The sequence below is a fragment of the Balaenoptera physalus genome (genome assembly GCF_965194825.1).
Source record: "Balaenoptera physalus genome assembly, chromosome: 19".
NCBI lineage: Eukaryota > Metazoa > Chordata > Mammalia > Artiodactyla > Balaenopteridae > Balaenoptera > Balaenoptera physalus.
Window position 1 is genome coordinate 50,998,964 of NC_138900.1, and position 25,213 is coordinate 51,024,176.

At 36.7% G+C, this 25,213-nt stretch overlaps 1 protein-coding gene across 10 annotated transcripts in view; it reads left to right on the plus strand.

Moving 5' to 3' along the window:
• The window catches only part of NFAT5 (nuclear factor of activated T cells 5), a gene marked incomplete at its 5' end in the record, with an annotated part of 220,110 nt that overhangs the window by 138,376 nt on the left and 56,521 nt on the right, over nt 1-25,213 (plus strand). For 8 of the 10 annotated variants that reach the window (XM_082436144.1, XM_082436147.1, XM_082436148.1 and 5 more), the window contains one exon: nt 21,497-21,622. In XM_082436144.1, coding sequence (XP_082292270.1) covers nt 21,497-21,622 — 126 coding nt within the window. Of the gene's footprint in view, nt 1-21,496; nt 21,623-23,899; nt 23,961-25,213 lie in introns of those variants that run through there. The other 2 variants (XM_082436145.1, XM_082436154.1) reach the window with 2 other exon arrangements.

Here is a 25,213-nt window from a genome sequence, read left to right on the forward strand (position 1 = left end):
TGATCTTAGGCAGAAATGGTAGCAAAAGTGAGAGAGAGAGGCCAATTTATAACAGTTGTGAGACAGCAACAGTCAGCTCTACCCACCACCAGAGCCTCCCATCAAGCCTCTTAGATAGCCTCAACCACCAGAGGGCAGACAGCAGAAGCAAGAAAAACTAGAATCCTGCAGCCTGTGGGACAAAAACCACATTCACAGAAAGATAGACAAGATGAAAAGGCAGAGGGCTATATACCAGATGAAGGAACAAGAAAAACCCCCAGAAAAACAACTAAATGAAGTGGAGATAGGCAACCTTCCAGAAAAAGAATTCAGAATAATGATAGTGAAGATGATCCAGGACCTCGGAATAAGAATGGAGGCAAAGATTGAGAAGATGCAAGAAATGATTAACAAAGACCTAGAAGAATTAAAGAACAAACAAACAGAGATGAACAATACAATAACTGAAATGAAAACTACACTAGAAGGAATCAATAGCAGAATAACTGAGGCAGAAGAACGGATAAGTGACTTGGAAGACAGAATGGTGGAATTCACTGCTGCGGAACAGAATAAAGAAAAAAGAATGAAAAGAAATGAAGACAGCCTAAGAGACCTCTGGGACAACATTAAACGCAACAACATTCACATTATAGGGGTCCCAGAAGGAGAAGAGAAAGAGAAAGGACCAGAGAAAATATTTGAAGAGATTATAGTCGAAAACTTCCCTAACATGGGAAAGGAAATAGCCACCCAAGTCCAGGAAGCGCAGAGAGTCCCATACAGGATAAACCCAAGGAGAAACACGCCAAGGCACATAGTAATCAAATTGGCAAAAATGAAAGACAAAGAAAAATTATTGAAAGCAGCAAGGGAAAAACAACAAATAACATACAAGGGAACTCCCATAAGGTTAACAGCTGATTTCTCAGCAGAAACTCTACAAGCCAGAAGGCAGTGGCATGATATACTTAAAGTGATGAAAGAGAAGAACCTACAACCAAGATTACTCTACCCAGCAAAGATCTCATTTAGATTTGATGGAGAAATCAAAAGCTTTACAGACAAGCAAAAGCTAAGAGAATTCAGCACCAGCAAACCAGCTCTACAACAAATGCTAAAGGAACTTCTCTAAGTGGGAAACACAAGAGAAGAAAAGGACCTACAAAAACAAACCCAAAACAATTAAGAAAATGGTCATAGGAACATACATATCGATAATTACCTTAAATGTGAATGCATTAAATGCTCCAACCCAAAGACACAGGCTCGCTGAATGGATACAAAAACAAGACCCATATATATGCTGTCTACAAGAGACCCACTTCAGACCTAGGGACACATACAGACTGAAAGTGAGGGGATGGAAAAAGATAGTCCATGCAAATGGAAATCAAAAGAAAGCTGGAGTAGCTATACTCATATCAGATAAAATAGACTTTAAAATAAAGAATGTTACAAGAGATAAGGAAGGACACTACATAATGATCAAGGGATCAATCCAAGAAGAAGATATAACAATTATAAATATATATGCACCCAACATAGGAGCACCTCAATGCATAAGGCAACTGCTAACAGCTATAAAAGAGGAAATTGACAGTAACACAATAATAGTGGGGGACTTTAACACCTCACTTACAGCAATGGACAGATCATCCAAAATGAAAATAAGGAAACAGAAGCTTTAAATGACACAATAGACCAGATAGATTTAATTGATATTTATAGGACATTCCATCCAAAAACAGCAGGTTACACTTTCTTCTCAAGTGCACACGGAACATTCTCCAGGATAGATCACATCTTGGGTCACAAATCAAGCCTCAGTAAATTTAAGAAAATTGAAATCATATCAAGCATCTTTTCTGACCACAACGCTATGAGATTAGAAATGAATTACAGGGAAAAAAACGTAAAAAACACAAACACATGGAGGCTAAACAATACATTACTAAATAACCAAGAGATAACTGAAGAAATCAAAGAGGAAATCAAAAAATACCTAGAGACAAATGACAATGAAAACACGACGACCCAAAACCTATGGGATGCAGCGAAAGCAGTTCTAAGAGGGAAGTTTATAGCTATACAAGCCTACCTAAAGAAACAAGAAAAATCTCAAGTAAACAGTCTAACCTTACACCTAAAGAAACTAGAGAAAGAAGAAAAAACAAAACCCAAAGTTAGCAGAAGGAAAGAAATCATAAAGATCAGAGCAGAAATAAATGAAATAGAAACAAAGAAAACAATAGCAAAGATCAATAAAACTAAAAGCTGGTTCTTTGAGAAGATAAACAAAATTGATAAGTCATTAACCAGACTCATCAAGAAAAAGAGGGAGAGGACTCAAATCAATAAAATCAGAAATGAAAAAGGAGAAGTTACAACAGACACTGCAGAAATACAAAGCATCCTAAGAGACTATTACAAGCAACTTTATGCCGATAAAATAGACAACCTGGAAGAAATGGACAAATTCTTAGAAAGGTATAACCTTCCAAGACTGAACCAGGAAGAAACAGAAAATATGAACAGACCAATCACAAGTAATGAAATTGAAACTGTGATTAAAAATCTTCCAACAAACAAAAGTCCAGGACCAGATGGCTTCACAGGTGAATTCTATCAAACATTTAGAGAAGAGCTAACACCTATCCTTCTCAAACTCTTCCAAAAAATTGCAGAGGAAGGAGCACTCCCAAACTCATTCTATGAGGCCACCATCACCCTGATACCAAAACCAGACAAAGATACTACAAAAAAAGAAAATTACAGACCAATATCATTGATGAATATAGATGCAAAAATCCTCAACAGAATACTAGCAAACAGAATCCAACAACACATTAAAAGGATCATACACCACGATCATGTGGGATTTATCCCAGGGATGCAAGGATTCTTCAATATACGCAAATCAATCAATGTGATACACCATATTAACAAATTGAAGAATAAAAACCATATGGTCATCTCAATAGATGCAGAAAAAGCTTTTGACAGAATTCAACACCCATTTATGATAAAAACTCTCCAGAAAGTGGGCATAGAGGGAACCTACCTCAACATAATAAAGGCCATATACGACAAACCCACAGCAAACATCATTCTCAATGGTGAAAAACTGAAAGCATTTCCTCTAAGATCAGGAACGAGACAAGGATGTCCACTCTCACCACTTTTATTCAACGTAGTTTTGGAAGTCCTAGCCATGGCAATCAGAGAAGAAAAAGAAATAAAAGGAATACAAATTGGAAAAGAAGAAGTAAAACTGTCACTGTTTGCAGATGACATGATACTATACATAGAGAATCCTAAAACTGCCACCAGAAAACTACTAGAGCTAATTAATGAATTTGGTAAAGCTGCAGGATACAAAGTTAATGCACAGAAATCTCTTGCATTCCTATACACTAATGACGAAAAATCTGAAAGAGAAATTATGGAAACACTCCCATTTACCATTGCAACAAAAAGAATAAAATACCTAGGAATAAACCTACCTAGGGAGACAAAAGACCTGTATGCAGAAAACTATAAGACGCTGATGAAAGAAATTAAAGATGATACCAACAGATGGAGAGATATACCATGTTCTTGGATTGGAAGAATCAACATTGTGAAAATGACTATACTACCCAAAGCAATCTACAGATTCAATGCAATCCGTATCAAATTACCAATGGCATTTTTTATGGAGCTAGAACAAATCATCTTAAAATTTGTATGGAGACACAAAAGACCCCAAATAGCCAAAGCAGTCTTGAGGGAAAAAAAACGGAGCTGGAGGAATCAGACTCCCTGACTTCAGACTATACTACAAAGCTACAGTAATCAAGACAATATGGTACTGGCACAAAAACAGAAACATAGATCAATGGAACAAGATAGAAAGCCCAGAGATAAACCGACGCACCTATGGTCAACTAATTTATGACAAAGGAGGCAAAGATATACAATGGAGAAAAGACAGTGTCTTCAATAAGTGGTGCTGGGAAAACTGGACAGCTACATGTAAAAGAATGAAATTAGAACACTCCCTAACACCATACACAAAAATAAACTCAAAATGGATTAGAGGCCTAAATGTAAGACTGGACACTATAAAACTCTTAGAGGAAAACATAGGAAGAACACTCTTTGACATAAATCACAGCAAGATCTTTTTTGATCCGCCTCCTAAAGTAATGGAAATAAAAACAAAAATAAACAAATGGGACCTAATGTAACTTCAAAGCTTTTGCACAGCAAAGGAAACCATAAACAAGACGAAAAGACAACCCTCAGAATGGGAGAAAATATTTGCAAACGAATCAACGGACAAAGGATTAATCTCCAAAATATATAAACAGCTCATTCAGCTCAATATTAAAGAAACAAACACCCCAATCCAAAAATGGGCAGAAGACCTAAATAGACATTTCTCCAAAGAAGACATACAGATGGCCACGAAGCACATGAAAAGATGCTCAACATCACTAATTATTAGAGAAATGCAAATCAAAACTACAATGAGGTATCACCTCACACCAGTTAGAATGGGCATCATCAGAAAATCTACAAACAACAAATGCTGGAGAGGGTGTGGAGAAAAGGGAACCCTCTTGCACTGTTGGTGGGAATGTAAATTGATACAGCCACTATGGAGAACAATATGGAGGTTCCTTAAAAAACTAAAAATAGAATTACCATATGACCCAGCAATCCCACTACTGGGCATATAGCCAGAGAAAACCGTAATTCAAAAAGACACATGCACCCGAATGTTCATTGCAGCACTATTTACAATAGCCAGGTCATGGAAGCAACCTAAATGTCCATCGACAGACAAATGGATAAAGAAGATGTGGTACATATATACAATGGAATATTACTCAGCCATAAAAAGGAACGAAATTGAGTCATTTGTTGAGACGTGGATGGATCTAGAGACTGTCATACAGAGTGAAGTAAGTCAGAAAGAGAAAAACAAATATCGTATATTAACGCATGTATGTGGAACCTAGAAAAATGGTACAGATGAGCCGGTTTGCAGGGCAGAAGTTGAGACACAGATGTAGCGAACAGACATATGGACACCAAGGGGGGAAAACTGCGGTGGGGTGGGGATGGTGGTGTGCTGAATTGGGCGATTGGGATTGACATGTGTACACTGTTGTGTATAAAATTGATGACTAATAAGAACCTGCAGTATAAAAAAAAAACAAACAAAACAACTAAAAAAAAAAAAAGTTGTGAGTACAGTGCAAAGAACTTTTTTTTTCCTGAACCATTTGAGAGTAAGTTGCCAACATGATGCCTGCTCCATCACCTTTGAATATTTTAGTATGTATTGCCAGCAAACAAGGATATTCTCCAACATAATTACAATATAACCACCAAAATGTAAAAAATTCACATTGATACATTTTTTCCATCTAATCCTCAGACCCCCGTTTAGGTTTCTCCAGTTGTCCCAGTAATGTCCTATATAACAGTGGCCCCCAACCTTTTTGGCACCAGGGACCGATTTCGTGGAAGACAGTGTTTCCACGGATGGCGGTTGGTGGGGGGGGGCGGATGGTTCAGGCGGTAATGCGAGCGATGAGAAGCGGCAGATGAAGCTTTGCTCCCTCGACCTCTGCTCACCTGCTGTGCGGCCGGGTTCCTAACAGGCCGTGGACCGCTACCAGTCTGCAGCCTGGGGGTTGAGGACCCCTGCTGTATAACATCAGCATTCAGTTTACAGTTACATATCCATTTAGTTGTCATGTCTTGTTAGTTTCCTTCGATCTGAGATAGTTCCTTGGTCTTTCCTGGACTTCCATGGTTCTGATACTTTTGAAGGTTACAAGTCAATTATTTTGTGGAATGTTCCTCATGATTACATTCAAATTATGCATCTTTGGCACGAATACCACAGAAATAATGATGTATTCTTACCAAATCCTCTAGGGTGGCATGAAATTTTGATTTGTGTCACTACTGATGTTACTCACTTTGATCACTTGATTAAGATGGTATCTGTCAAACTTCTCTACTTTAAAGGTACCCTATTTCTCCTTTGTAATCAGTAAGTATCAATATTTTGTAAGAGTTGTACTTTGAAACTATTTAAATATCTCATTCCTCATCACACGTGCAGTTTATTCATTACTATTTTATGTCAGTATGGACTCCTATGTTTTCATTAGATTATAATCTGTTACTATTATTATTATTATTATTTTTTTGGCTGTGCTGCACAGCTTGCCAGACCTTAGTTCCCCAACCAGGAATTGAACCCGGGACATGGCCGTGACAGCTCTGAGTCCTAACCACTGGACCGCCAGGGAACTCCCATGACTTATTTTCATGCTCGTATTGTCTCATATTGGTTAGTGAGAGCCTCTTGAAGATGGTTTCTGTATTCTTTTGACATGTCCCCCATAATTCTTTGAGTACTTCCTTACTTTTAGCAAAACAGTATGTATTTCAGGCTCATCTTGTACTTTCCGTATCCCAGTCCTGATATCAACTATTTCTCAAAGAAGTCCTAGCTACTTTAGTTAGAAAAGAGTATTTAGAAACCAAGATCTGGATACTAGGTGTGCTTATTTTCCATGAGTATGCTTTTGGAGTACTGCTGCTCACAGAATCTTTCAGAAGACAGAGCTAGGGAATATATGTATGCTTATATACATACATACAGTTATGTCTTTATTTATTTTTCTGTCTTTCTCTCATGAGTTCATACTGATACTTCCAGTTGCAACTCAGTACCATAGGGTTCCTTCTTGTTTTTCTTCCTGTTTGTAACTCCTTTGTTCAACATTGCAAAACCTGATTCCCTTTAATTTTAATATATTTACTTATTTGAGCAATCTTCCTCTGTGTAATCAAGCTTCTATGGCCATTGCTTCCCTCTTTTGTACATGTTGATACCTAATTATCCAACTTGGACACCCATGACTTGCCTCCAGGCTGTGACTGCTTTCCTCCTGCAGGAATGCTCTCTTCATCCCATGTGTGCTATGACACCCAGAGCTGCCCTCCTGCTTACCTGTTGACACCCTCCTCACCCTGAGAAAGGACCTGGGTTCTGACTCCCCACACTGGGCAGCCCTGCTAGGCAGATATCATCCTATAGCTCTCACCCTACTAGGATTTTGATACTCTTACCTAAAGGTGCCCTTTGCTCCTGCTCCTTCAACCCCCATGGATGTCTTGCTTACCCCACTGGAACTCCAGCATATTATGCTGGGCTGTCCATCCATGGGAATGTCCTCTTCATCCTGCTCAGGCTCGAAGGCCTCACACGAATGCCCTCCTCACCCTGCTTGGGTTTCTAATCCCCGTTCTGGACTTCCACACTCCTCATGGGCACACTCTGCTTCCTGCTTAATCTTTGACATCCAGCTCAGGCAGCCCTACTATATGGACATTCTCCTTACTGCTTGGGTTCTTACACCCAGTGCCAAATGCCCCTGCACAAATACCCTTCTCACCCTGCTCTGGCTCTGCTTCTCTGTGCTGGCTACCCTCCATCACCTCAGTTGCTTTAGCTGTGATACCCTGTGCAATCCTCTTGAGGGTACATTTCTCACCATGCTCTGGCTCTGACACCCTATGCTAGCTTCTCTGCGTTCCCTCCCATAGATAACCATCCTCATTCTGCTTGGTCTACCCATCCCAGGAGACTTTTACTTTGCTTGGGCTCTAACCCACCACAGTAGGTTTTCCCTCTGTGTGTCAGGCTTCCCTCTTCTCATCCTGCTTTCTTGGACTCCATCCCACCCTTCCACTCTTCTCCACCCCTCCCCACTCCCCCCAGATATATTCTTCATTCTGCTTGGGCTCTGACATCACACACCAGGCTGTGGATATTTTATTTACATTTCTTGGATTCTGCACCTGATTATCTTTTCCCACTCACCCTGCTTGGGCTCTGAAACCCTTTGCCAGGCCTCTGCTACCCCCACCCCCACTATGGATTCCCTTCTCACTCCACTGGGCTTCTGACACTCAACCCTGGTCCTCCTTACTCCTCTTGGACTCTGAACGCTACAGTTCTTAAAGCTCTATTGAAAAGTATTCTTGTAAGATCTTTGAAAATTATTAATAAGCCATAAAGGTTTTACTCGATAGTTAGATCATAGATAGGACTTTGAAAGTCTTGTTCTGTCTAGAACAGACTTAAGTAATAACATCTTCTGAGAATAATATAAATAAATTAAGAAAGTATATAACAAAAATGGTTAGTTAAATAGTATACTCCATTCTGTATCATAAATGTTAAGTTATGTAGCAAATAATTGTGAAATTTTAAAGTGAAAAGTAATACCTATTAGAAAAAAATATATGATGTACTATGTTAAAATGATTGTGGAACTCAATTTATTTTTCTTATTCCTGAAATTGTTGTAATCTATGCTGCTGTGTATTGTTTAAAATTACTGTAGAATACCAGCTTGAGGAAAACTGTAATAAAATATAATCAGGAAGAGGTGATGTGATTAAGTAAATAAGTAACAGCAAACTAGTAAATTGACTTAAACTTAGCTGAGAAAAATTTGTTAAAACAGAGATCACCTACAAGTTATTTTCGGACTTAATCTTTTAGAAAACAAATATCCGGTAGACCTGCAGCCAGTACATTTTCCAAGTATGATGCCAACTATGATGACTGTCAAGCCTAAAAGTGTTTTTAACAGAATGATTGCTGTCTCTCTTCAACGCAGAACTATGTTGGCACAGTGGAGGTGCCAGGCATTTTGTTTTAGAACGTCTGATGTGAAACCATAGCTTTGGGATTCACCAGCTTATTGAGATAGTTAATAGAGACATGGAACAGTAAGGCAATTAGTTCCCAAACCACTTGCAAGAACTTTTTGAAAGTCTTTTAACTCTTTTGGGTGCTAAAGTAGCTTTTTATATAGAGTTTATTTATTTTATAATATTCTTTAATGCGCTGCTTTTTCTTAACATATATATAAATGTATTCATTTATTTATTTACTTTTGGCTGCGTTGGGTCTTCGTTGCTGTGAGCGGGCTTTCTCTAGTTGCGGTGAGTGGGGGCTACTCTTCATTGCGGTGCGCAGGCTTCTCATTGAGGCGGCTTCTCATTGCGGAGCATGGGCTCTAGGTGCGTGCAGGCTTCAGTAGTTGTGGCACGTGGGCTCAGTAGTTGAGGCACGCAGTCTCAGTAGTTGTGTCACACAGGCTCAGTAGTTGTGGCACATGGGCTTAGTTGCTCCTCAGCATGTGGGATCTTCCCAGACCAGGGCTTGAACCCATGTCCCCTGCATTGGCAGGCAGATTCTTAACCACTGTGCCACCAGGGAAGTCCCTGTATACAGAGTTTTAAAAAAAAACAAAAAAAGTAATATCCCATTTTAAAAACAGAATACAAACATTTATAAATACATTTTCCAGTATTAGAGTGTTTGCATCTAATATCAGGGAGCATTCATTATTTGAATAACTAATATCTGTGCTGAGCATTAATTCACCTTTTTTTAGTTTTTTTAAGCATTCCCAACACAAAGTATCATCCTTTTTACCACAGATACTTCCATTTAGCTGCTTGCTCGACAATTGAATTCAATTTATTTACAGAGCTTCCCCCCCGCCCTTTTTATTGCTCATCTCTGCATGAAGTTAAGTCTGTGGTATTAGTTGTGTACATTTGAATTGTTATGTTACCTGAAAGTTAATAAGAGTCTTCAGAAAAGTTAAAGAGTAGGTGGGCTCTGACAATTCTGGTCTTTACTTTCTGACCCTAAAGCAGCTAAATATTGAATGCTGTTAGCTATCAGGTCAACAAAGGTAAAGTGTTGATAAAAATTCCTAAAAAAGGAATAATAATTTACAGAGTTTTTTTTTAATACTTATTTTATTTATTTTTTTATTATTTTGGCTGCGCTGGGTGTTAGTTGCGGCATTTGGGATCTTTAGTTGTGGCTTGTGGGATTTTTTTTTTAAGTTGCAGCATGTGGATGTCTTACTTGCAGCATGTGGGCTTCTTAGTTGTGGCGTGTGAACTCCTAGTTGCAGCATGCATGTGGGATCTAGTTCACCAACCAGGGATCGCACCCAGGCCCCCTGCATTGGGAGCACAGAGTCTTACCCACTGTACCACCAGGGAGGTCTCTACAGAGTTCTTTTTAACAGATCTTCTTATTTAAGCCTTATATAGCAACTCTGTGAGGCTATGCACTATCCATGCATAGCCTTAATTTTTATTGTATTTATTGATTTGACTAGATTATGTAGTTTAGTAAAAAGAACATTCATGAGCCCAGTGTCCAGACCAATTTATTTCTGCTATTCCTTTGTCCTGTATCTTTGTCTCACCATCAAAGGAAACTAATGTCCTAAACTTTATATTTATCATTCCCTTCTTTTCTTTTATCACATGTGTTTTTCTTTCTTTCTTTTTTTTTTTACTATTATACAAGTTTCACATTTTGGGTAAAATGGACCTCACATAATTGTTTTGAAATTAAGTGAGAATATGTATACAATGAGCTTTTGCACAGTGCCTGTCCCCACCTCCAAGTGCTCAATAAATGGTAGCTATAACTGTATTATTAATGTTGTTATTTTGCAAAGGGAAGAACTAGAAAAGCATGCCTTTTCTCAGCTGTTTCATTTGTTTATCTCCCTGGACTCTTCTGGGGGAAAGTGAAGGAGTATGGGGGTTTGAGGTCTTTTCATTTTTTTCTGGAACTGAGCAACATGTAAAATAAAACAGTAAAGTGGGATTTGGTTGATCAGCAGTTAGGGAACCAGAATTTCTAATTGAGAAGAAAAAAAAAATGCTGCAGTATTAAGTTACAAGTTTTTCCTTCTCTTTCACTGCCTTGTGAAAGGCAGGATAGGATTTCTGTCTCCTTGAATTTGATGCAGTGTGGTGGGACTCCCACCCTCTCCTCCCCATATAGTCAGTGTTGAAGAGTAAAAGACCAAATTCGCCGAGAAATAATCAGTGACATAAAAGGATCATTTAGAGTTTACTGAATGACTGAACACATACGCCAACCAGTCAGCCCATTTTTACATTGTTCACCTTCCCACCAAACATTGGGAAGCATTAGTTTGCTTTCAATATCTGAAAATGATTTCATTCCTTGAATCGCCCAAGGCTCTGCACTGTTGCACCAACATAAGGCAAATTCTTGATCTGAACTTGTTCCCTGTTCTGCCTAATTGCTTTTTTCATACACTTATGTTCATAATTTATGTTGGGACTTCCCTGGTGGCGCAGTGGTTAAGAATCCGCCTGCCAATGCAGGGGACACGGGTTCAAGCCCTGGTCCGGGAAGATCCCACATGCCATGGAGCAACTAAGCCCATGCGCCACAACTACTGAGCATGCACTCTAGAGTCCGCGAGCCACAACTACTGAGCCCACGTGCCACAACTACTGAAGCCCACGAATGACAACTACTGAGCCCACGTGCTGCAACTACTGAAGCCTGCACACCTGGAGCCCCTGCTCTGCAACAAGAGAAGCCACTGCAGTGAGAAGCCCACGCACCGCAACTAAGAGTAGCCCCCATTTGCCGCAACTAGAGAACGCCCACGCACAGCAGTGAAGACCCAACACAACCAAAAATAAATAAATAAAAAATAAATTTATTTAAAAAAATAATAATTTATGTTAACTAATTATTTACTTTATCATACTTTATCTAAGTCTATTACATGGGTACTTAAGCAGTACACTTATATTGGGATTTTGGTCAACTAAAATTCATAATGAACCATTAAGTGAGTTGATTAAGCATTATTACTGCTCAAATTATTAGCAACGTTAATAGAAAAAAATATGAGACAACAGTCACCCCAATTCTGGCAGACCAAGGAAAGAATTCTTTAGAAAACAAAAGTAAAACCACTCCTAGATTTTGAAAAAGAGTGAGAAAGAGAGTGAGTGCGTTTAAGTACATTGCACAAGAGCAGTTTTTACCAGCTGTTACATTGATCTGTATTAAATTTCACTATTTCTTTGCACAGGTATTCCAGCCTTTCATTATCTGTGATGAATTATGACATATGATATATCCCTCTTAAGCCTATGTCATTTGCAAATTCTGTATCTTTGTTCAAGTTGTTGATGTAGTAACCACATTCCTCAAGGGGGAACCCATACATTTTTGGGTGTTGTTGTTTAGAGTCATCTGTTTTATGAAATCTACATTTCTTATCTTGTTCGTAAGAACTTTTTAAGATTTTAATCAAATATTTTACTGACTATAGGATACCTCTGCCTGTAGCATTTTCCTGATACAGTAGATGAGCCTTAAAAGGCAAATTAGATTAGTTTGCAGTTTAGCCTTCATAATTTCACTTTTCACAAATAGAAACTAAATGAAAAGATATTTCTGTCCATGAGGTTTATTAGGAACATTGAGAGACCTAGCTCACTCTTGTGCAGTTCTCAGTTGTTCTTATTCTATTCCTCTTTCTCTTTTTTTAAAAACAGCTTTACCCATGTATAATTTACATATCATAAAATTCACACATTTAAAGTGTACAGGAGATTGGCTTAAGATGGCGGAGTAGAAGGACGTGCCCTCACTCCCTCTTGCGAGAGCACCAAAATCACAGCTAACTACTGAACAGTCATCGACAGGAAGACACTGGAACTCACCAAAAAAGAGACCCCACATCCAAAGACAAAGGAGAAGCCACAATGAGACGGTAGGAGGGGCACAATCACAATAAAATCAAATCCCATAACTGCTGGGTGGGTGACTCACAAACTGGAGAACACTTATACCACAGAAGTCCACCCACTGGAGTGAAGGTTCTGAGCCTCACGTCATGCTTCCCAACCTGGGGGCCCAGCAATGGGAGGAGGAATTCCTAGAGAATCAGACTTTGAAGGCTAGCAGGATTTGATTGCAGGACTTCAACAGGACTGGGGGAAACAGAGACTCCACTCTTGGAGGGCACAGACAAAGTAGTGTATGCATCAGGACCCAGGGGAAGGAGCAGTGACCCCATAGGAGACTGAACCAGACCTACGTGCTAATGTTGGAGGGTCTCCTACAGAGGCAGGGTGTGGCTGTGTCTCACTGTGAGCACAAGGATACTGCCAGCAGACGTTCTGGGAAGTACTCCTTGGCGTGAGCCCTCTCAGAGGCCGCCATTAGCCCCACCAAAGAGCCCAGGTAGGCTCCAGTGTTGGGTCGCCTCAGACCAAACAACCAACAGGGAGGGAACCCAGCCCCACCCATCAGCAGACAACAGGATTAAAGTTTTACTGAGCTCTGCCCACCAGAGTAACAGCCAGCTCTACCTACCACCAGTTCCTCCCATCAGGAACCTTGCACAAGCCTCTTAGATAGCCTAATCCACCAGAGGGCAGACAGCAGAAGCAAGAAGAAGTACAATCCTGCAGCCTGTGGAACTAAAACCAGGTTCACAGGAAGATAGACGAGATGAAAAGGCAGAGGACTATGTACCAGATGAAGGAACAAGGTAAAACCCCAGCAAAACAACTAAATGAAGTGGAGATAGGCAACCTTCCAGAAAAAGAATTCAGAATAATGATAGTGAAAATGATCCAGGACCTCGGAAAAAGAATGGAGGCAAAGATTGAGAAGATGGAAGAAACGTTTAACAAAGACCTAGAAGAATTAAAGAACAAACAAACAGAGATGAACAATACAATAACTGAAATGAAAAATACACTAGAAGGAATCAATAACAGAATAATTGAGGCAGAAGAACGGATAAGTGACCTAGAAGACAGAATGGTGGAATTCACTGCTGCGGAACAGAATAAAGAAAAAAGAATCAAAAGAAATGAAGACAGCCTAAGAGACCTCTGGGACAACATTAAACGCAACAACATTCACATTATAGGGGTCCCAGAAGGAGAAGAAAGAAAGGACCCGAGAAAATATTTGAAGAGATTATAGTCAAAGACTTCCCTAACATGGGAAAGGAAACAGCCACCCAAGTCCAGGAAGTGCAGCGAGTCCCATACAGGATAAACCCAAGGAGAAACACACTGAGACACATAGTAATCAAATTGGCCAAAATTAAAGACAAAGAAAAATTATTGAAAGCAGCAAGGAAAAAACGACAAATAACATACAAGGGAACTCGCATAAGGTTAACAGCTGATTTCTCAGCAGAAACTCTACAAGCCAGAAGGGAGTGGCATGACATATTTAAAGTGATAAACGGTAAGAACCTACAACCAAGATTACTCTACCTGGCAAGGATCTCATTCACATTCGATGGAGAAATCAAAAGCTTTACAGACAAGCAAAAGCTAAGAGAATTCAGCACCAGCAAACCAGCTCTACAACAAATGCTAAAGGAACTTCTCTAAGTGGGAAACACAAGAGAAGAAAAGGACCTACAAAAACAAACCCAAAACAATTAAGAAAATGGTCATAGGAACATACATATCGATAATTACCTTAAATGTGAATGCATTAAATGCTCCAACCCAAAGACACAGGCTCGCTGAATGGATACAAAAACAAGACCCATATATATGCTGTCTACAAGAGACCCACTTCAGACCTAGGGACACATACAGACTGAAAGTGAGGGGATGGAAAAAGATAGTCCATGCAAATGGAAATCAAAAGAAAGCTGGAGTAGCTATACTCATATCAGATAAAATAGACTTTAAAATAAAGAATGTTACAAGAGATAAGGAAGGACACTACATAATGATCAAGGGATCAATCCAAGAAGAAGATATAACAATTATAAATATATATGCACCCAACATAGGAGCACCTCAGTGCATAAGGCAACTGCTAACAGTTATAAAAGAGGAAATTGACAGTAACACAATAATAGTGGGGGACTTTAACACCTCCCTAACACCAGTGGATAGATCATCCAAACAGAAAAGTAATAAGGAAACAGAAACTTAAAATGACACAATAGACCAGATAGATTTAATTGATATTTATAGGACATTCCATCCCAAAACAGCAGATTACACTTTCTTCTCAAGTGCGCACAGAACATTCTCCAGGATAGATCACATCTTGGGTCACAAATCAAGCCTCAGTAAATTTAAGAAAATTGAAATCATATCAAGCATCTTTTCTGACCACAACACTATGAGATTAGAAATGAATTACAGGGAAAAAAACGTAAAAAACACAAACACATGGAGGCTAAACAATATATTACTAAATAACCAAGAGAGCACTGAAAAAGCAGTTCTAAGAGGGAAGTTTATAGCTATACAAGCCTACCTCAAGAAACAAGAAAAATCTTAAATAAACAATCTAACCTTACACCTAAAGGAACTAGAGAAAGAAGAACAAACAAAACCCAAAGTTAGTAGAAGGAAAGAAATCATAAAGATCAGAGCAGAAATAAATGAAATAGAAACAAAGAAAACAATAGCAAAGATCAATAAAACTAAAAGCTGGTTCTTTGAGAAGATAAACAAAATTGATAAACCATTAGCCAGACTCATCAAGAAAAAGAGGGAGAGGACTCAAATCAATAAAATCAGAAATGAAAAAGGAGAAGTTACAACAGACACTGCAGAAATACAAAGCATCCTAAGAGACTACTACAAGCAACTCTATGCCAATAAAATGGGCAACCTGGAAGAAATGGACAAATTCTTAGAAAGGTTTAACCTCCCAAGACTGTACCAGGAAGAAATAGAAAATATGAACAGACCAATCACAAGTAATGAAATTGAAACTGTGATTAAAAATCTTCCAACAAACAAAAGTCCAGGACCATATGGCTTCACAGGTGAATTCTATCAAACATTTAGAGAAGAGCTAACACCTATCCTTCTCAAACTCTTCCAAAAAATTGCAGAGGAAGAACACTCCCAAACTCATTCTATGAGGCCACCATCACCCTGATACCAAAACCAGACAAAGATACTACAAAAAAAGAAAATTACAGACCAATATCATTGATGAATATAGATGCAAAAATCCTCAACAGAATACTAGCAAACAGAATCCAACAACACATTAAAAGGATCATACACCACGATCATGTGGGATTTATCCCAGGGATGCAAGGATTCTTCAATATACGCAAATCAATCAATGTGATACACCATATTAACAAATTGAAGAATAAAAACCATATGATCATCTCAATAGATGCAGAAAAAGCTTTTGACAGAATTCAACACCCATTTATGATAAAAACTCTCCAGAAAGTGGGCATAGAGGGAACCTACCTCAACATAATAAAGGCCATATACGACAAACCCACAGCAAACATCATTCTCAATGGTGAAAAACTGAATACATTTCCTCTAAGATCAGGAAGAAGACAAGGATGTCCACTCTCTCCACTGTTATTCAACATAGTTTTGGACGTCCTAGCCATGGCAATCAGAGAAGAAAAAGAAATAAAAGGAATACAAATTGGAAAAGAAGAAGTAAAACTATCACTGTTTGCAGATGACATGATACTATACATAGAAAATCCTAAAGATGCCACCAGAAAACTACTAGAGCTAATCAATGAATTTGGTAAAGTTGCAGGATACAAAATTAATGCACAGAAATCTCTTGCATTCCTATACACTAATGATGAAAAATGTGAAAGAGAAATTAAGGAAACACTCCCATTTACCATTGCAACAAAAAGAATAAAATACCTAGGAATAAACCTACCTAGGGAGACAAAAGACCTGTATGCAGAAAACTATAAGACACTGATGAAAGAAATTAAAGGTGATGCCAACAGATGGAGAGATATATCATGTTCTTGGGTTGGAAGAATCAATATTGTGAAAATGAGTATACTACCCAAAGCAATCTACAGATTCAATGCAATCCCTATCAAATTACCGACGGCATTTTTTACAGAACTAGAACAAAAAAATCTTAAAATTTGTATGGAGACACGAAAGACCCTGAATAGCCAAAGCAGTCTTGAGGGAAAAAAACAGAGCTGGAGGAATCAGACTCCCTGACTTCAGACTATACTACAAAGCTACAGTAATCAAGACAATATGGTACTGGCACAAAAACAGAAATATAGATCAATGGAACAGAATAGAAAGTCCAGAGATAAACCCACACACCTGTGGTGAACTAATCTATGACAAAGGAGGCAAGGATATACAATGGAGAAAAGACAGTGTCTTCAATAAGTGGTGCTGGGAAAACTGGACAGCTACATGTAAAAGAATGAAATTAGAACACTCCCTAACACCATACACAAAAATAAACTCAAAATGGATTAGAGACCTGAATGTAAGACTGGACACTATAAAACTCTTAGAGGAAAACATAGGAAGAACACTCTTTGACATAAATTACAACACGATCTTTTTTGATCCACGTCCTAGAGTAATGGAAATAAAACAAAAATAAACAAATGGGACCTAATGAAACTTAAAAGCTTTTGCGCAGTAAAGGAAACTATAAACAAGACGAAAAGACAATCCTCAGAATGGGAGAAAATATTTGCAAACGAATCAGTGGACAAAGGATTAATCTCCAAAGTATATAAACAGCTCATGCAGCTCAATAGTAAAAAAACAAACACCCCAATCCAAAAATGGGCAGAAGACCTAAATAGACATTTCTCCAAAGAAGACATACAGATGGCCAAGAAGCACATGAAAAGCTGCTCAACATCACTAATTATTAGAGAAATGCAGATCAAAACTACAATGAGGTATCACCTCACACCATTTAGAATGGGCATCATCAGAAAATCTACAAACAACAAATGCTGGAGAGTGTGTGGAGAAAAGGGAACCCTCTTGCACTGTTGGTGGGAATGTGAATTGATACAGCTGCTATGGAGAACAGTATGGAGGTTCCTTAAAAAACTAAAAATAGAATTACCATATGACCCAGCAATCCCACTACTAGGCATATACTCAGAGAAAACCATATTTCAAAAAGACACATGTACCCCAATGTTCATTGCAGTGCTATTTACAATAGCCAGGACATGGAAGCAACCTAAATGCCCATCGACAGACGAATGGATAAAGAAGATGTGGTACATATATACAATGGAATATTACTCGGCCATAAAAAGGAGTGAAATTGGGTCAGTTGTAGAGACGTGGATGGATCTAGAGACTGTCATACAGAGTGAAGTAAGTCAGAAAGAGAAAAACAAATATCGTATATTAACGCATATATGTGGAACCTAGAAAAATGGTACAGATGAACGAGTTTGCTGGGCAGAAATTGAGACGCAGATGTAGAGAGTAAACGTATGGATACCAAGGGGGGAAAATGGGGGGGGGCGTGAGGGGTGGTGGTGTGATGAATTGGGTGATTGGGATTGACATATATGTATGTCAGTATGACTAATATGTGTAAAATGGATAACTAATGAGATCCTGCTGTATAAAAAAAATAAATAAAAAATACAATAAATTTTTTAAAATAGATAAAGTTGAACACTGAGCAATATGATTACAGCCCTGTCCAACAACTTCATTGCAGCTTTGTGAGATCCTAAGCAAAGTACCCAGTTAAGCCATGCCTAGACTCCTGGTCCACAGAAAATATGAGATAACAAATGTTGGGTTATGCAGGTTTTTTGTTAACAATCTTATTCACATGTACTACAACTCACCCATTTAAAGTATACAGTTGAAAGGTTTTTATTCTCTTCACAGCATTGTGAAACCGTCACCACAATCAATTTTGTAATATTTTCACTACTCCCAAAAGAAAGCCCATATTTTTTAGCTGTCACCCACCTTTCTTCTATTCCCCCAGCCCTAGGCTACCACTAACCTACTTTCTTTCTCTATAAATTTGTCTGTTCTAGACATTTCATATAAATGGAATTATACAAAGTTGAGCACTGAGGGTTGAACATAATATTCCTTTTTGCTAAACTGTAAGTTCCTCTAGGTAAGGAAATAAAAAATAATAATAATAAATAAAATGTACAGATTCAGTGGTGTTTAGTTATTTATATTTATAGAGTTGTGTAGCCATTGCCATAATCTAATTTTGGAATTTTTACCACCCCAAAAAGAAACCTTGTAACCATTCTCTCTCTTTAAAAAAAAAAAAAAATCTAGTAGATTCTTTTAAAATCTAGTAGGTTTTTAAAAAAAAATGTAGTAGAGGTTACAGTTTTGTTTTCTAAGGAAGTCTTTTCTCAGGAAACTGCCTTTCCATTACAGATTTCCCATTCTCTTTCTTCATGTTCTTTGTTTATAAATCTAGAATTTCATTCCTCCCTTATCTATTTAACTGATTTAAAAGATAACACAAGAAAAATAGATATGGCAACTTAACATGAGGGAGGACTATTTGTTGTTTTCATGGATTTAAAGGACCTATGCTCTTGTTTAGGAGTTCTCTCATTGGCTAGTGGAGTCTGTATAAGTGTTTAATTTGGATTGAATTTAGGACTAAAGGACAATAGTACTAACAGCATAATTTATATCCCTTTAATCTTTTTATGTTTTATGGGAAGCAGGCTTGAGAGTAAGACCAATGTATGTGGTCGTGGTGTACAGTTATATCTTGGAGGGAATCTCTTTGAGATAATGGGGTAAAAGAAGAGTTTCAGTGAGGATTTAAGTCTTAGAGAAGTTGTTTAAAGTAGCAGAGCCAACACAGTTCTGTCTGAAGTCAGAGCCTGTGATGGTAAGGACTGTATTACCTGTTGTTTTCCTTGGATAGATAGGAAGAAACTTCTCACTTCTCTAATTTCCAAATACTTGAGTCAGTTAATCAGAAAATACCCTTTGGTGAAGGAATGAATCCATGCTTCCTACACCTTCCACTTGACTTGCTTATTTCTTTGGTTTGGGGGTAGGCTATAGGGAAGATTGAGATATAACAAGTTCTATATTTAGTTACTTCCCAATGTATTTTTATTGACATTGCTTTTATACCTCTAATTTAGACTCTATGTCCTTCTTTGGGAAAGTGAAATGTGGTTAGTGATGGGGCTTTTACGAGGTTAAGTTTTTTTTCCCTTGACATAAATGCATTTTGATAGATCCTTTCTCTTTTTATCTAAGCTAATTTTTATTTTCATATTTCCTTTTTGTTTATTTGCCTACACCCCCCAAAAAAAAAGGTCTTGAATATGCTTTTCTTCTATGTATAAGGGTCTCGTTTTCAACATGTATTGAGAAAAATAATTGTATTAAAATCTATGTTTGATGATGTGGCATTTCTGTTTTAATTAGGTTCTCCGTACTATCCCCCCTATATTATTTGAAAGATGGAAGTAATCTACTTAAGTTTTTTAGCAACATTTTAACAAGCTGAAAAATTTTAGTCAGGGCATATTATATTCAGACAGATGTAAAATTTGCTAAATGCTTTGAAGATGAAAATTTCAAGTGTTAGGTAATAGTTTTTTGAAAGAAAAATTTTTAAGTGGATTCTTTACTGTGAACGAAGATCATTTAATACTACAAATTCTAATTTTAGCTTTCCTTCATGATATTCTTTCTTATTCCTATCCACATGAAAGTCAGGATACATATTTTAACTGGGAGGATCAAAGTATTTATGAATTCAGTAATCAGTTAACTACCAGTATTGTTTGCTACCAAGGATAAAATGTCTTACAGTGCTACCTTTATTTTTTTAATCACTTAGTACAAATAGTTAATAATCTTCTTTAATTGTTGGAATGTTGCTTTTCTTAGAATACTAGGCAAGTCCCTTAAACTCTGTGCCTCGATTCTTTAGAAAATAAACATATGATTCTAACTGGTCTTTTGAAGTTTCTTCCAACATTGATTCTACTACCTTTAGTGGATATCTTGATAATTATTTCTGTCCAAAAACCATATATAATAATAACTATAAAATAATTTTTAAATAGTAGATGTAAATTTGATTTTATGGACAATTAGAATATTATAAAATATATTAAAAAGATACAGTACTCTTTAATCTGGGTTAGAAAAGTAATCATAATCTAATATAGGCACTTGTGCTTTCTGATTTAAGAGTATCCTATACTTGTGCCTTTCCAGAGTTGGAGATACCTCAGAGTAAGAAGTAGTTCCTTGAGCCATAACATTCCTCTTTTTATCTTCTTTAGGAGGGAAAAATGCATTATGATAGCAAATTAAAATATTTGATAAAGGTGCTGAGTAAAAGAGCAGTAGACTAGTGGTCTAATTGGAGAAGCCAATTTAAAGCTGATATACACTAGTATATGCCATCTCATATGTAAAGGATGATAAGTTACCCTCTTTTTCTTTTTTTTCAAAGGAAGATATTGGAGCATCTTGGGTTATTTGACATCTCTTTTGTCTAGTTTTATACAGTTTTAAAATTTTAATAACTTTTTCTGTACATCATTGTAAGTATGAGGGATAAAGCCAAGAAGAAAACAGGGGTTAGAATGAATGGAAAATTCATTATTCAGTTCAATAAAAGTATATAATAAAAGAAAAATATTTGCTAATAACTTTTACAACAGTAGTTATATGAAGTTTAGTGTGTGTGTATGAATAATATAGTTCTTCTTAAGAGTGAAAAGACATTAATTTTGTGCTCATAATTAGGTTATTGACTTATACTCTTTCTAAAAAAAGTTTTTTCCCTTTCGCCCAACAGAATCTGTCTATGATCTTCTCCCAAAGGAGTTACAGTTACCTCCATCTAGAGAACCATCTGTAGCATCAATGAGTCAGACAAGTGGTGGTGAGGCAGGCTCGCCTCCTCCAGCTGTAGTTGCTGCTGGTATGCATTTCATTTTACTTTAAAAAAAAAAAAAGTATTATCTGGTCAACATGAACAGTGCTGGCAAAATTCATATCAAAGAGTGTGATTTGAGGGTTTGTTTTAGGAGGTTTTAAACTACATACTTTTAACATTAAAAACTTTCAATACAATATTCTTGATACAACTGTTATTTCTTAAAATTTCACATTGGCACATCTATTAGTGCCGTCTCCCAGAATGGACCTTATCTTCAACTATGGGAACAAGTTTAAAGTTCTTTTGTTGACTGCACATAAAAAGGTTATTAAATACCAAGCTATGGATAGAAAATTATATTTGAGTCTCTATAAAACAATTATTTTAAAAAATTTGCTCAAAGGGGAAAATGTTTTATTTTGTATAATCTGAAAAAAGGACTCAAGCACGCGAGTGTCTTTTCTGTTTGTAGCATGTTACTATAACCTTTTCCCTACATTTAGAAACATATGTGACTTTATACTTATTTTAAATTCAGTTGAAAGTAAATGGAAGATTTGAATGTAATATTTATATAAAGACATTTTCTTATGTCAGTGAAAAAGTATGGAAAGTAATGTTTGAAATTTATCAAGTTTATTTTTAATCAGCTCTCAAATCATACACTTTATATAAAATTGGTTCAAATTTTGATTGAATTAAAAGATTGACAGACAAGCTAATTGAAAAATGTCTTGATCAGTGATAAATTAATAAGAATGCTTTCAGTAATATTAGATTGCCCAACTGTATTTCTTTTTTTAGTTGGGTTTATAGACTACTAAGTGTGTTTGGTGTTTTAAAAAAGTTAGAAAATTATATATATACTCTGAAGTTTCATCTGTTCTACTAATTAGAGGTTTCTTGCCTAATATGATACCTCTCATCTTTTAAAATGGTACTTAAAATCCATCAGAACATTGTTTTCAGTAAATTCTTTTTGTTTCAAAAAGAACAGTGAAGCGGAAGGTTGTGATTTAAATGAGGATATTGGTACTATAGTAGAACTTTGGGTACTTTTCTTATTTGCATTAACCTAAGTCCAATTAACCTTGTGTACCAATCTTTCCCCTGAGCCGTATAGTGCAATGTGCAGCCTTCCTGGTTGAGGGCAGGAAAACTTTAAACATGGCCAAGAAACTTACCAGCCCTGCTCACTGTTCATGTGTTGCCAGACATTTTCTAACAAATTCTGTGGATTTAATTGTGAACATTTTAGTAATTGAATTGTTAAGATGACCTGGTTTCACTTTATATGCACTGAATATTTTTTCTGGAATTTAAATATTTAATCCAGTTTTAAAATAGTTATCAGATAATAAAATATATATTTTTTAATTTTAATGAAATATTTCACTTTAAATCCACAGGTAGAAATTGACTAACTGATTTCTTTTGTATCTTTTGAGATTTTTTTAAAGACATGTTGAATCTGTATAGAACTAAAAGTCTGTTTCTTCTGTGCTTTTTAACATCTGTTGACAGTAGATCCAGTTCCTTTTAAAAGCTGAAAAAATGTTAGCTAGGTTTGGAAAAAAAACGACACTTCCTTTGAAATAATACCAAACTCAATTTTAGAAGTTTTTATATATAAATATTGAAAGTTTTTGAATTTGAGTCACTAATGGAATGTTGAAGGTCCCTCCTTCCCTCTCTCCCTCCCTCCATAATCCTCTCCAGATAAATTAGAATGAAGGCCTTGAGTTGAAAAATCATGAAAATAAGAATTAACCAAAGGAAGTATTCTGAAGTAATGAATTCTTATTAGATCAAGAAGTTATTGACATTGTAAAGATTGTGAAGAGAGTAAGGAGGTGACCTTGATAATTTTCATATATTCACAAACAGAAAGTTTCTATGATCTAAAACCAAGTCATTTGTAACTTTTTTACACGTTTACTTTTAACCAACCTAGTCTTATTCTAGAATTCTAATGTCTTATTGGTAGAATAGAGTCTTTGTCATGTAACGTTACAGGTAAGAGAGTTTAAATTGCCGAATAGTTATAGTAGGGCTATCAGTTAGTATGTATAATTAGAGTTGCTTTTCTTATTTGACATATTAATGTCCTTAGTGACATAGATGTCAAAGAGAGATTTGGAGTAAATTACCAGTTACTCAGTGTTTCCTGGCCAAAAGACTAGATGTTTAGGGAAAGATACATTAATTTAGAGTTCTTTGATTTTTTTTTTTTAATCTATAGCATTTGCTGTTTAAATATGAAATGCATAAAAATGATGACTCTTGATGTAGTTAATTCTTCAGAGTTTTGAAGGAGCCGGATTGGCTGCTATCAGGTATGAGGGCCTGGTGGGAACAGACTTCTAGTTCTGCCATAAAGGTTTGTGTTTCACAAATTCTAAATCAATTTAAATTTTAAAATTTAGAGGCTGGGCATATAGGTGTTCATGTACATTTTAAATTATTTAATTATTAAAAATGTGTTTCTCAGATTCGCCAATCTAGATTTTTTTCCCTTTATGTATTACTGAAGGAATGAGTAAACATGATGCTGCTAATCCACAATCCAGAATACTGGGTAAAAAGAATGTCTCTTAAACCTTTTTTCTGCCTCTACAATAATCACACTTTTACATACTCTCATTAATAACATCTTTTATCTGGTAAGACCCAGGGTTGGGAATGGGGGAAAGAGGTTTACTTCCTCACAACTCCTCCCCTCTCCATAGGGCCAAATGTCACAATCTGGGAGGTGTAGTTGAAAATCAACAGTCTGAAATCTGTACTCTTCCCCATTTTTAAAAGATATCTGTTTTTGTCCCACAAGAAAGTTTCTTAGGAGTTTGAGGTTCAATATGTAAATGAATAAAAGTTTTAGAAGTACAGACTTTCTGAAGAATATTGTAGGTTCTTAGTAATTAAGACAGAGACCGTTTTCCTAACACAAAAAAGTTATCCAGGGACTTCCCTGGTGGTCCAGTGGTTAAGACTCTGCGCTCCCAATGCAGGGAGCCCGGAGTTCGATTCCTGGTGGGAGAACTAAGATCGCACATGCTACAACTAAGGCCACGTGCTACAACTACTGAGCCCGCACACTCTAGAGTCCACTCACTGCAACTAGAGAAGCCAGTGCGCCACAACGAAGACCCAAATAAATAAATAAATAAATAAATATTTTAAAAAATTATCACTTATTAAAAAAAAAGTTATCTACATGAATTGATAACAAATTCTGGCAAAATAAGGAGTTGACCAAGAAGAAATGAAAGTTGTGAAAGTATTCTTTTTGTTTGTTTCTTTAATCCTACAGTATAGGTTGGAAGGAACTAAAATATAAGTATTATTAAGGAGAACTAAAACAAACAGTTACACTAGAATTTTGGATTTTTGAAAAGAGATATGGCAGATCTTTTTCTTAAATACCAGCTTTATTGAGGTATAATTCACATACCAATCAAGTATTTTTAAAAATCTACTTATATGTTTACAGTTTTATCCTTAGATTGTCTTAATTTATTTAAAATAGGGAGTCTTTCACAGAAGTGAACAATAAACTTTAATCTTCATTTTAAGAAATCAAATTATTTTCTTGTTCTATCCTAAATTCTATTTGTTTGTCCTCATCTTGGGATG